The 11,902-nt window shown below is 53.2% G+C and overlaps 3 protein-coding genes across 3 annotated transcripts; all 3 read left to right on the top strand.

The window, feature by feature from the left end:
• Window positions 1-205: 205 nt before the first annotated feature.
• Window positions 206-8,029, top strand: VTN31DRAFT_4890 (uncharacterized protein; the record flags this gene model as incomplete). The annotated part of the gene is made up of 8 exons (XM_069405328.1): window positions 206-2,711; window positions 2,762-3,126; window positions 3,184-6,877; window positions 6,933-7,087; window positions 7,141-7,446; window positions 7,510-7,722; window positions 7,777-7,941; window positions 7,997-8,029. 8 exons carry the CDS (start codon window positions 206-208, stop codon window positions 8,027-8,029), a joined length of 7,437 nt encoding a protein of 2,478 aa, XP_069260403.1.
• Window positions 8,030-8,805: 776 nt separating this feature from the next.
• On the top strand, window positions 8,806-10,102 carry VTN31DRAFT_4889 (uncharacterized protein; the record flags this gene model as incomplete). Its single annotated transcript, XM_069405326.1, has 6 exons — window positions 8,806-8,844; window positions 8,912-8,942; window positions 9,006-9,124; window positions 9,187-9,351; window positions 9,421-9,804; window positions 9,866-10,102. 6 exons carry the CDS (start codon window positions 8,806-8,808, stop codon window positions 10,100-10,102), a joined length of 975 nt encoding a protein of 324 aa, XP_069260402.1.
• Window positions 10,103-10,950: 848 nt separating this feature from the next.
• VTN31DRAFT_4888 (uncharacterized protein) lies at window positions 10,951-11,830 on the top strand (the record flags this gene model as incomplete). The annotated part of the gene is made up of 5 exons (XM_069405325.1): window positions 10,951-10,963; window positions 11,190-11,369; window positions 11,433-11,584; window positions 11,647-11,743; window positions 11,808-11,830. 5 exons carry the CDS (start codon window positions 10,951-10,953, stop codon window positions 11,828-11,830), a joined length of 465 nt encoding a protein of 154 aa, XP_069260401.1.
• Window positions 11,831-11,902: the final 72 nt, after the last annotated feature.

Genomic DNA, 11,902 nt, shown 5'->3' with positions numbered 1-11,902 from the left:
CGTCTCATGCCCTGCAAAGTGTCACCATAATCGCTCGTGACGGATTGCTCCCTCGCACGAGCTCATCACATGTACCTTTACGGTGCCGACTCGTGCAATCGACCCCGGTGATGTGCACACAGGGCTTCCTTGGCGGTCATTGCGTCCTGGGTTGATGCAGCCATTGCGGCCGGGGGAATCCGCGTCGGTACCGCTCTGCGCCATCATGAGCCACTCAATCGAGCGTCCGTCGGAATCCGTCGACCCGCTCGCAGACGATTTGGTCACCGCGATCATCTCCATCAAGTCGATATGTGACAATCGACCCGGAACTCTCGATGGATTGCTAGCCGCGACCGAACACATCCTTCGTCTGCGTCACACTCTGGTTGACAGCAAACACCCGCGGGAAGCAAAGGATGCCTTCCGCACCTTGCAGGGCTTCGATGCGCTGCTGGATTTTACCCGACTGCTGGCAGATTTCTACAATCCATCAGCGCAGTCGAGGGAAGACAGGAAAGCCCTGTTGACGCTGTTCAAAGATGTGATGATCGTGCTCGCCGAGTCCCTCCGAGAACAGCCAGGGAACCGACGATTCTTCACGAAGAAGATTGACGGTGGGGGCCCGGCTTATATTGAGAAGATTTTGATGGCATTGATCGGGAAGGTCAGTCATGGAGAGTTAGGTTCTCAGGACGCGGAGTTGATCTATGGGGGCATTCTGGCCGCTGCCCTCAGCCAGGAGACGGTCAGTGAGATTTTTACCACCTTGTCCTCAAAGTACTGTTTGGATTTGGAGAACAATGATGCTCCCACAACTTCTAAGATTCGTGCCGGCTTGCGCCAGTTGCTGGGTACCGAGAAAACGGTCGAACTGCAGGAGTTCTTGGGCCCGTGGCTGCGTGTCTGGCTGGCGCAGTCGTCAGAAAATGTAGCCGAGTATCCCGTTCTTCGTCTAGCTATTCCTGCATGTCTTTGCGAGCTAGCATCCCATTCGCGCAAAAATATCGTTGCGCTCCATGCGACGGACATGTTTGCTTCGATCCTTTCGATCATCTTCTCACGGGAAAGAACAGATCAGGAACAGAACCTCTATCAGGAACTGGCCGAAAAACTTTCTATTGAGGGCGTCCATAGTCTTGATGATGCAGTGAGGTTATACCGACAGGCCTACGATTCGCCAGCTGTATCGCGTCTTCTGCTGCACGCTGTGCGGGCATCCAAAGGACCACCATGCATCCATTTTGATATGGCGTCTCATGGATACTCATCTGTTGAACTGCCTGATCTTGGCCGTTCGTTTCCTCCTCTCTCGTCTGGTGGATACACACTTTCAGTATGGGTGCACTTTGATCTCTTTGACCCCGATTCTCACACCACGATATTCGGAGCTTTCGACTCAAGGCAAACCTGCTTCTTACTTGCATACCTAGAGAAGCAAACCAGACATTTCATCTTACAAACGTCTGTCAAGGGCCCGCGTCCAAGTGTCCGTTTCAAGTCCGTGGCTTTTGAGCCCGGTCGCTGGTACCACATCTGCATCGTCCATCGAAGAGCTCGCGGAAGCATTTCATCACGAGCATCGCTTTTTGTAAACGGGGAATTCACTGAACAGGCGAAGATTGAATACCCCAGTACTCCTGTGTCACATGCTCCAAACAAGACTCCGCGAGTGCAAGCGTTCCTGGGGACTCCCAAGGATCTGGCTGCAAAGCTCGGACGGGGCGTGTCGAGCCATCGGTGGTCTCTAGCAAGTGCCATTCTGTTCGAGGAAACGTTTAGCGATGATATGATTTCAGTGTTCTACCACCTGGGCCCCCGATATCAAGGCAATTTCCAAGATTGCCTCGGTTCATTCCAGACATACAAAGCCTCGGCCGCTCTGAACCTGCGAAATGAGAGTTTGCATCCCGGAAAAGAGGAGCAGTCCGATATTGTGACTGCAGTTCGGCAAAAAGCAGGCATCTTGGTCAGAGAGAGTTCAATTCTTCTCAACATATCACCAACAAGGGTACTGGATGACGATGATGAGAACCATATTCATGGGTCGCAACTCATCCAGTCTCTCTCAAAACATGCGGCTCGGAATCTTCGCCAGATGATCCACCACGAGGGGAAAACCATTACTCTAAACGGAGCAGTCCCTGGAATAAACGATGCGTTAACCCGTTCCCACGGCGTTGCAACCCTGACCGGGGCACCTGTAGTTTCAGTCCCTCAAGCATTGGACGATGCCAGCTGGCGTATCGGCGGCTGCACGGCTGTTCATCTGAGCATGCTCCAGGCGGCCAGCACGCCAGAGAGTGCAATCCTTGCTGTTGAGATACTCTTTGAGTCGATTCAGGACAACTGGAGGAATAGTGAAGCGATGGAACGGGAGAATGGCTATGGGATACTGGCGATGCTCCTGCGAGAGAAGCTTGGCTATCCTCAGGGGACTCATAATCAACCTGCCAGTACTCGAACATCGGCCGTCTGCTCCACCGAGCGAGAACGCTCGGCACTCGCCATCGACCTTTTGAGACTCATCCTTGGGTTTATCGGATATGATTTCGAGAACCCTGACAAGTCCATAATTACGAATCCACTCGCTTATCGAGTATTGCTTGTTGATCTCGACATCTGGAGATATGGCGAGCCGTCTCTCTACCAAATGTATTATTCACAATTCATAGCTTTCGCGGCCGAAAGTCGGTATCGGAAGTTCAACATCAAGCGCTTGTCGCGCATGAGTAAGTGCATCGCATCAAATGATCGCGAACCTTCCGCTGATATTCGGCAGGGGTAAACAAAAAATTGCTAGACGCATTGAGGGGTGAAGAGTTTTCTGAAGAAGCGATCAATCTTTTCATACCTGCGTTCAGGTCGCTGTTAGAGAGTTGTGCTTCTGCGGAGTTGCTCCGTTCCTTAGCTCTGTTCATCACTTATGCGCTCCATGATCATCAGGATCCTAAGCTCAAGAGGAAAATGAGTCTTCGTTTAAGGCCTCTTCCGCGCCAATCTTCCTTCCTTTCCGAGCAGTCGACGCAACGAGGTTTACCAAAGCCAAAAGTTGGCCTCGCCATGCTGCGTATGTATGCCGATTATTTATGCACTCCGCATGAATATACGAACATCAAGAGGTTTGCTAGGGCAGTGACGAACAAGGTGAGCAGCAGTAGATCGATTCTAGATTCCTTGAAGCTCATTCCGGGGTGTTCGCAGTGGCTATTGTATCTTCTGTGCGAAGATGAGGCTGAGGCTGTCGTCTTGGCGACCAAGATTCTTGCACGGCTGATCGTCGTTCACGGTAGCGGTTACAGCAAGGTGCTTGCCGAGAAGTCTGGTGGATACACCATCATGGGCCGCCGTCTGAAGCGGTGGTGGACTATCCCGGCCGTCTGGCTTTCATGCTTCGCTATCCTTTTCGGTATTGACATCGCAGAGATCGATGTGGATACTGTTGGCTATTTTGGCCTGCCGGATTTTCTTCTCTCCGCTCAGCATCGTAAGGTCGCTTTTCCGGAGGTGCTCCCGGTTTTGACGGAGTTGCTTCGTTGCGGCATATCGGAGGTCATCACCGGCGAGGTCTCTGCAAATGACCGTGCAGCGTTGACTGTGGCCCTCAAAATCTTCCAGTTGATGCACTCGGAGTCGGCTGATTTCCGTGAATTCGTGTCTACCTCCGATTACATCCACAGATTACTTTTGGTTCTGTACCCCGTCATTGGCTCGGGTATTGTGAGCGCGGAGATTGAACTTCGTTCGCTCGAAGCTGGTCTTAATTTCGACGCTCAGACAGTTGCAGGCCGCCAAACACCTACGATCCAGCCTCTCTTGGGCACGACCACCGTCGAGCCGTCAGATACAGCGGAGCCGGAGGACACACTCCACCGTAGTTCTTCATTCGTCCTCGTATCCTCTGACAAGCACCAATATGTTCCTTCGTCAGCGATGCTGCACCGTGCAGTCGTTCCCAAAATCAGCAGAGACGAGACCGCGGAGGAAGACCCGCTGGTTCGGGACGTGCTGCATCTAGTACTTGCTGCGTTCTCTGACCAACTGCTTGAACGCAAGGACTTCTCAGGACTAGGTCTATTCCTCAAGTCACCGCCTGGGTACCTGGAATATCGAACCCATTTTGAATCCTGGCTTCTCCGCCATACACTCCAGACCCTACAGTCCACGCTTTCTTCGAGGAATACCTTGCTTCAGGAAACGAGGACCCTAACCAACCTCTCACGGTTCATGACCCATATTGGGGAGGCAATCTATGAAGGTTGGTTCATCGATGGTGCCGGTCCCACTCTGGACTTTGCCGCATCGCTCTTGGAGTATCTCTGTCGGCCAGATATCTCGTCCTTGAAGATGGTCCGCCTTTGCAGTCAAGCAATCAGCAACATTCGCTTAGTACTGTTCCGTGTGATCCTGCACAAGCTGTCGGAAGTGGACGAAGGCGAGAGTCTTGCATTTCTCCATCGTCTCTCCTATTGGCAGGCCATCGTCCTGGAAACAGAAGAGCTGGAGTCGGACCATTTGAAGCTATTTTATTATCTGCTGTACACGAAGCTGGTGTCAGAGAATAATGACGTGCGATTGGCCGCCGCCACCCTCTGGCGCATCGTGCTTGTCCAGAAGCCGTCTGAGACGGCCTCAATCCTAAGCCATGCCCCAACGTCACTACAGAAGCGACTTTCCGGAGGGTTTGAGGAGCTGGTGGGAATGGATGACATCGCTTTTTTGCGTTGGGTCGACGACCAGCGAGAGGACCTAGACGCCTTCTTCTTTGGTACGGTTGCTAAGCTGTGGGACGCGTTCGTCCAGGAGGAGAACCGCAAGACAGAGGAATCGTCCCGTTTGCGACTAGAGAAGCGGAAGGAGAAGCTTCGGCAGTGGATGCAGGAGGACGCTGCAGCTGAGAAAACTATCAATAAACAGTCGTCCACCTACGAGCAGCATTGGACGGCTAACATTTACACTTCGGAAATTCTGAAGCAGCAAAGGGTTCTCCAAGACCAGCACGATAACTACAACTATCTTTGGTCTGCATACTCACGGCTTACCCAAGACTTGCGTCGATTTGGCGGTCTCCTGGCGGAGGACAAAGAGAGAAAATGGCGGCTAGATCAGACGGAAGGACGGAGTCGTATGCGGTTACGGGTAGTTCCGGATGAATCAAGGGAGAAGCAGGACTATCAGCCGAAGAGAAAGGCGTCAGAACCTCCTGCTGCCAAAGTTGACACGCAGACGCGGCCTGCATCGAGGAACACCGTCGTGGGAGCGGCCACCGGAAGCCAGTCTCTTGTCGAAGAACCAGTCGAAATCGACAATCAGGGTGCCGAGTGCGAGGATAAGGCCGCTGGATTCGAGGATAGCTTCGAGTTGATTGAAGACCCCAAACTGGACCTTGACAACTACGAGGACAAGAACCGCAAAGTGATGCGAAGCCTTCAGCGCGGCGATCAAGTCCGAAGCGTATGCAATATGTCACGCATCATCGGACTCGAAGCATGCGAGGGTCTCTTGATCCTGGGGAAGGATTACGTCTACATTTTGGACAACTATTTCCAGCGTGCCGACGGGGAGATCGTGAACGTTTGGCAAGCCCCGCCGGAAGAACGTGACCAGTTCGTGCAGATGATCGCAGGCCGAGAATCGAGCGAGCGGAAGTCTCGTGAGCACGAAACGAGGAGTTGGAAATGGTCGGATCTCATCAGTGTCTCAAAGCGGAGGTTCCTCTTCCGTGATGTCGCCCTGGAGGTATTCTTCAGCGATGGACGCAGTTACCTCCTTACCCTGGTTTCCTCACAGGCGAGGGATGAACTTTACGGCCAACTGTTGGCACACGCCCCTCATGTCAATGGAAATATAAGCCTGTCCCGTCCGGAGGATGTCTGGCGGTTCGAAACGCTCCGCATCCAGGATGATGCGCCGCAGTCGCTGGGGTCGAAGTTCGCTAGCGTGTTTGGCCAATCCAGCTTGACTCCGGCTACGCGCAAGTGGGTGAAGGGAGAGATGTCCAACTTTCACTACCTGATGCTGATCAACACTCTGGCCGGCCGCTCGTTCAACGATTTGACGCAGTATCCGGTCTTTCCATGGGTCCTGGCGGACTACACGAGCGAAGAGCTGGACCTGACAAATCCACGAACGTTCCGCGACCTCTCCAAGCCCATGGGCTGCCAGACCCCGGAGCGTGAAGTTGAGTTCCGGGAACGGTACAAGTCGTTTGCGGAGATGGGGGACGACAATTCCCACCCCTTCCATTACGGAACACACTACTCGTCGGCCATGATCGTGAGCTGGTATCTCATCCGCCTTCAGCCGTTCGTCAAATCATACTTGATGCTGCAAGGGGGCACATTTGATCACGCCGATCGGCTTTTCTACTCTGTCGGCAAGGCATGGGAGTCGGCATCTCGGGGGAACATGTCCGACGTTCGGGAGCTCATTCCTGAATTTTTCTACCTGCCAGAATTTCTGATCAATTCCAACAACTACGACTTTGGGACCCGGCAAAACGTGTCGCAATCCATTGGTTCGGTGGAGCTGCCTCCGTGGGCAAAGGGAGACCCTAAGATCTTCATCGCCAAACATCGAGAGGCTTTGGAGAGCCCCTATGTCACGGAGAATCTTCATCAATGGATCGATCTCGTTTTCGGGTTCAAGCAAAAGGGCGAGGCTGCCGTCGAGGCTGTCAATGTGTTCCACCACTTGTCCTATCAGGGGGCCAAGGATCTCGACAAGATCGAGGATCCGGTCGAACGCCTCGCCACCATTGGCATTATCCACAATTTCGGGCAAACGCCTCACCAGGTCTTCACGCGGCCACATCCTCGCCACGAGGGTGCACATCGCCGAGAGGGGCGATTGGACACGCTGGCCGAGTCATTGACTCGGGTGCCTCTCTCATCATTGGGTAAGATTACGGATGATGAATTTCGATACCTGGTGGTTAACCCTCGCGATACTAGGCATCCACGAGCGAGTGTCGTCGCTCTCGATGAAGCAGGACCGCTTGCTTTGCGCGGCCCCGTTCCGTTTGAATATCCCGCCGACATACGACAAGTACCTTGAATGGGGCTTCTCGGATGGCAGTGTTCGGTTCTACTCATCGGATAGTAAAAAGGTACGATTCAGGTTGGTCTGTTCAATGACCAAGCATAGCTGACGTTGGGACAGATTCTTGGACATTTCGAGCAGCTCCATATTGGCCAGTTGTCGTGCGTTCTCTTTGCCGATTCACGCACGTTGGTCACCGCTGGGACGGACTGCACCGTTTCGATATGGTCGTTCCAGGCAAGCGCAAAATCGGTGGAATTGCAGCCCCTGGCATCTCTCTTTGGTCATCGGAGGCCCGTCTCGGTTCTCGCCGTGACTCGGTCATTTAGCACGCTGCTTTCCGCGTCACTCGATGGCCAGATCATGCTGTGGGATCTCAACAAGCAGCGCTTCCTGCGGGAGTTACGGGCCGAGGGTCCAGTGAAGGTGCGTATATGTCCATGTCTAGTCTAAGTTTGTGCATGAGGACACATTGCTAACTGTTTACAGTGTGCTCGCATTAACGACATGACGGGGAATATCGTGATCTGTCGCGGCAACCGCATCACACTTTACTCGCTCAATGGCGCACTTCTGGTCGATCATGAGATCCACGAGACCAACGACGATCAAATCCTCTCTTGCGCATTCTATGAGGGGGTCAGCAACGAATGGATGGCGCGGGAGTTGCTCTTCACGGGGCACAAGAAGGGGCTGGTCAATGTGAGTCCGCCATGTTTTCCTGTTGGGTTGGGGTTGCTAATTGCTCGTCTCCAGGTTTGGGCAAAAGTCATCCGGAACGGACGAATGGAGCTGGAGTTAATTCGACAACTCCACCACGTGGATCCTACCAGGGAATCGGGGACCGCCGGGCTGCCCGGGATCACTTGCATCCTGCCGCTGCCGCAGACGGTGTACACGGGGGATGAATCGGGCCGAGTGGTGAGTCGGATTCGGCACGCGTTCGGAATGCCGCTTGCTGACATTTTCTCCCTAGTATCAGTGGGACTGCGTCCAGCGTCGATCCTAATAACCTGATGTCCTCCCTTTCGGTATTGTCTTCTGCGACGATCCGGGGAGGATCCGCAGCCGGATCTGTGGTCACTCCCGGAGGCGCATTTTGAGGAGCTGTTTTACGATTTACAAGTACTTGCTGAATTGGATTGCGATTGGATTGGCTTCTTGTTTGTAGACCTAGCATAGAAGTGATTATGATGATGAATCGATGGTTTTTATGAGCGATGCCTCTGAAGATCCCATCCAATGTCATTTTAGCCTAATTAGTTCCCGTGCCTGACTGATGCTTTTTGGCTCTTAGGAGAACTCGGTGAGATCTCCGGATGCCCAGAAAGAGAACCATCGTGGAACTCCATCCGAACCGGAGCACTGTGCACCGAACCCAGGTTTGTTCCGCGGACCACGGAAGCGCACACCCCCGGTCGCTGGATTATGATGTGATTATTAATCGCCACTGCGAGCACGAGATCTCCATCGATCATTCTCGCAGTCGCCGTAAGTACATAGGGAGTTTTTGATTTCGAATTTCGAACCCCCCAAGAAAATCACACGGAAAAATACTAGCCGTTGGGATCAATAATCAAACCAGGCCCAGAAGCACCCGAGCGTCATACCTAATAATGCACACCGGGTCCCCACCATCCCGCCCTGAAGCCCCTCCCCTCGCCACTGAGCATCAGTCGGTGATATAATAGCAAGCAAGGGCCTTTTTTCTCTTTTACAACTTGTTCATTGAATCTGCTGGTTAATCCTCTGACATTTTTGAAATCGACTTCATCTTCTGCAAACATGTCGAACTCGTTGGATCAGCTCAAGGCCACCGGCACCGTATGTTCTATCCTGTCCGATTCCAATATCGGTCCGCCCGACGATGAACTGATTTTTTGTTTTGTAGGTCGTGGTGTGCGATTCTGGTGACTTTGCCAGTATGTATCTACCATACGGACTAGATGTTTCGGTGCATGCGGTCGACTGACAAACGACCATAGCCATTGGCAAATACAAGCCCCAGGATGCCACGACAAATCCGTCGCTGATCCTTGCGGCTTCCAAGAAACCCGAGTACGCGAAGCTCATCGACACGGCTGTTGCTTACGGCAAGGAACATGTATGCTCCGGTTTGAAAGACATGCTGGATTGACCGCGTTCAAGATGTTGACACGGTCGTAGGGCAAGACGGTGGACGACCAAGTCGACGCTGCGCTCGACCGGCTCCTGGTTGAGTTCGGCAAGGAGATCCTGAACATCATCCCCGGCAAGGTTTCGACCGAGGTGGATGCGCGCTTCTCGTTCGACGTCCAGGCCACGGTCAACAAGGCGCTGCACATCATCCAGGTACGCTTCCCCCCGATCCGTCCCTGGCCCGGAAACCCAACAGGAGTTGCTAACGGGGTCATCCACCAGCTCTACGAGTCGATTGGCATCTCCCGCGACCGTGTTCTGATCAAGATCGCGTCGACCTGGGAGGGTATCCAGGCGGCGCACATCCTGCAGAAGCAGCACAACGTCAACTGCAACCTGACCCTCATGTTCTCGATCGTCCAGGCCATCGCTGCCGCCGAGGCGGGCGCGTTCCTCATCTCGCCTTTCGTCGGCCGTATCCTGGACTGGTACAAGGCCGCGCACAAGCGCGACTACACGCCGGAGGAGGACCCCGGTGTCAAGTCGGTTCAGAACATCTACAACTACTACAAGAAGTTCGGCTACAAGACCATCGTCATGGGTGCGTCGTTCCGGAACACCGGCGAGATTACGGAGCTGGCTGGGTGTGACTATCTGACCATTTCGGTATGTTCTTATTTTCCTCATTATGATTATTAGCCCGGGTTTGAAGCTGACTGCTATGTAGCCCGCTCTCCTGGAGGAACTGTACCAGTCCGACAAGCCGGTGCCCAAGAAACTGGACCCGGCCGGTGCTGCCAACTTGAACATTGAGAGGAAGGAGTATCTCAACAACGAGTCGGCCTTCCGGTTCGACCTCAACGAGGATCCGATGGCGGTGGAGAAGCTGCGGGAGGGTATCTCCAAGTTTGCTGCGGATGCGGTCACGCTGAAGGGCATTCTCAAGGAGAAGATTACTGCGTAATGGCCTAGATTGTCATGCCTGTGATGATTCATTGGTATTCGTTTCATAGTTAGTTCATATTCATGTAAAAAGTTGTGTTGAAGCAAAACTTGGCCGGAGGAATTGATGCTGTGTACTCCGTACGTATGTATGCGATTCGTTATCAGCGTTGTTATTACGGATGATCGTAATTCACCAATACACTAGGTTAATACTATTCCTAACCTATTCAAGTATGTTTGAGAGATATGACTACTTACTCTGGTTAAGATAGTTACAGTACATACCTGGTAAACCATGTGTATTGCCCGGCTGGAACCCCTGATTAGTAATTGGCTCGGAGTGGGCCGCGATGGTGTCATCATGTCCGGCTGTCAGTGATGGTTGATGCCTCAGGCCGACTGTTGACACGGACAAACGTCATCGGCAGAACCCCGCGGTGCGGTGGATGGTTGGAGGAAATTGACGGACTTTGGAAGTTCGAAGCAGACAGTCAGCTTGCTAGCATGATAGATTGATAAAGGAGGGACCGGGAAAGCAGTCTGGCTGATTCGATTGATGAATTAATGAATCTCCCGCGGTCAATAAGTTAATTACTGAAGGCTCGTTGCCGAACTGCGGAATACACTGGAGGAGAAAAAATGGTAAATACATAACGAACCTAACGGCAGAGACAGCCAAGTGGGGAGAGACCTCGACCCCTCAGAGCAAAGTCGGGTGTCTTTTCCAGTCCGTTCCCGTCTTCTTAAATGCTGGGATTCTTCTAATTCCTCTGTGTTTTTCTCCCTGGAGAGTTGTATCATCCTCAAAGAATACCACTCATCCATATATCAACTCAGTTGATCTGTTGATTGATATAGCCCGCCAAAATGGTCAAGGCCGGTATGTAGCTCTCCTTGACTTCGGTTTTCCTCCAATCTCCTCTCCTCCCTCTTTCCGGGGACCCCGGGGTGAGCAGATTTGAGCACCTTGGGAGGTTCAACGGTGCCCAGCAGCCTATCATGTGCAGTGTCTGCTGGGTTCTCTTGGGATCAGGAGGGTTCGAGATTGGAGAATGGGATTGATCCCTTGCAGATTCCAAAAAAGTATGGACTAACAATCGCACCAGTCGCCGTCCTCCGTGGAGACTCCAAGGTCTCTGGTACCGTCACCTTCGAGCAGCCCGACGAGAACTCCCCCGTCACGGTCTCGTGGAACATCACGGGCAGCGACCCCAATGCTAAGCGGGGTATCCATATCCATGCCTTTGGTGACAACACCAATGGCTGTACCTCTGCCGGTCCCCACTGTATGTCCCCGGAGCCGACTCGAAAATACACCCTGGTTGATCCGGTGCTGATGGCTTTCGCAGTCAACCCCCACGGCAAGACTCACGGTGCTCCCGAGGATGAGGAGCGCCATGCCGGTGACCTCGGCAACTTCGAGACCGATGCCCAGGGCAACTCGGTCGGGTCCCGGGTGGACAAGGTTCTGAAGCTCATTGGACCTGAGAGCATCCTCGGCGTACGTACTCCTTTGTTTACGTGTCTTGCGTGTCGCACGTTCTGACTCGCTCGCCGTTCTAGCGTTCCGTCGTTGTGCACGCCGGCACGGACGATCTCGGCCGTGGCGGCAATGAGGAGTCCAAGAAGACCGGCAATGCTGGTGCTCGTCCTGCTTGCGGTGAGTATTCTTTTCCGGCGTTCATGTCATGCATGGAACGGGCGCACTGATGGGACATGATCAGGTGTTATTGGCATTGCGGGCTAAAGGAGTGCGGTGTCATGAAGTCAAGTGGAGTGATGAATCATATCGGCGGTGGATTGGACGGTTCTGTGTATG

Source organism: Thermomyces dupontii, assembly GCF_041956625.1.
Source record: "Thermomyces dupontii strain NRRL 2155 unplaced genomic scaffold VTN31scaffold_4, whole genome shotgun sequence".
In the NCBI taxonomy this organism is placed as follows: Eukaryota; Fungi; Ascomycota; class Eurotiomycetes; order Eurotiales; family Trichocomaceae; genus Thermomyces; species Thermomyces dupontii.
The sequence above is the reverse complement of the archived record's forward strand: the minus strand, read 5'-3'. Positions and strand labels throughout refer to the sequence as shown.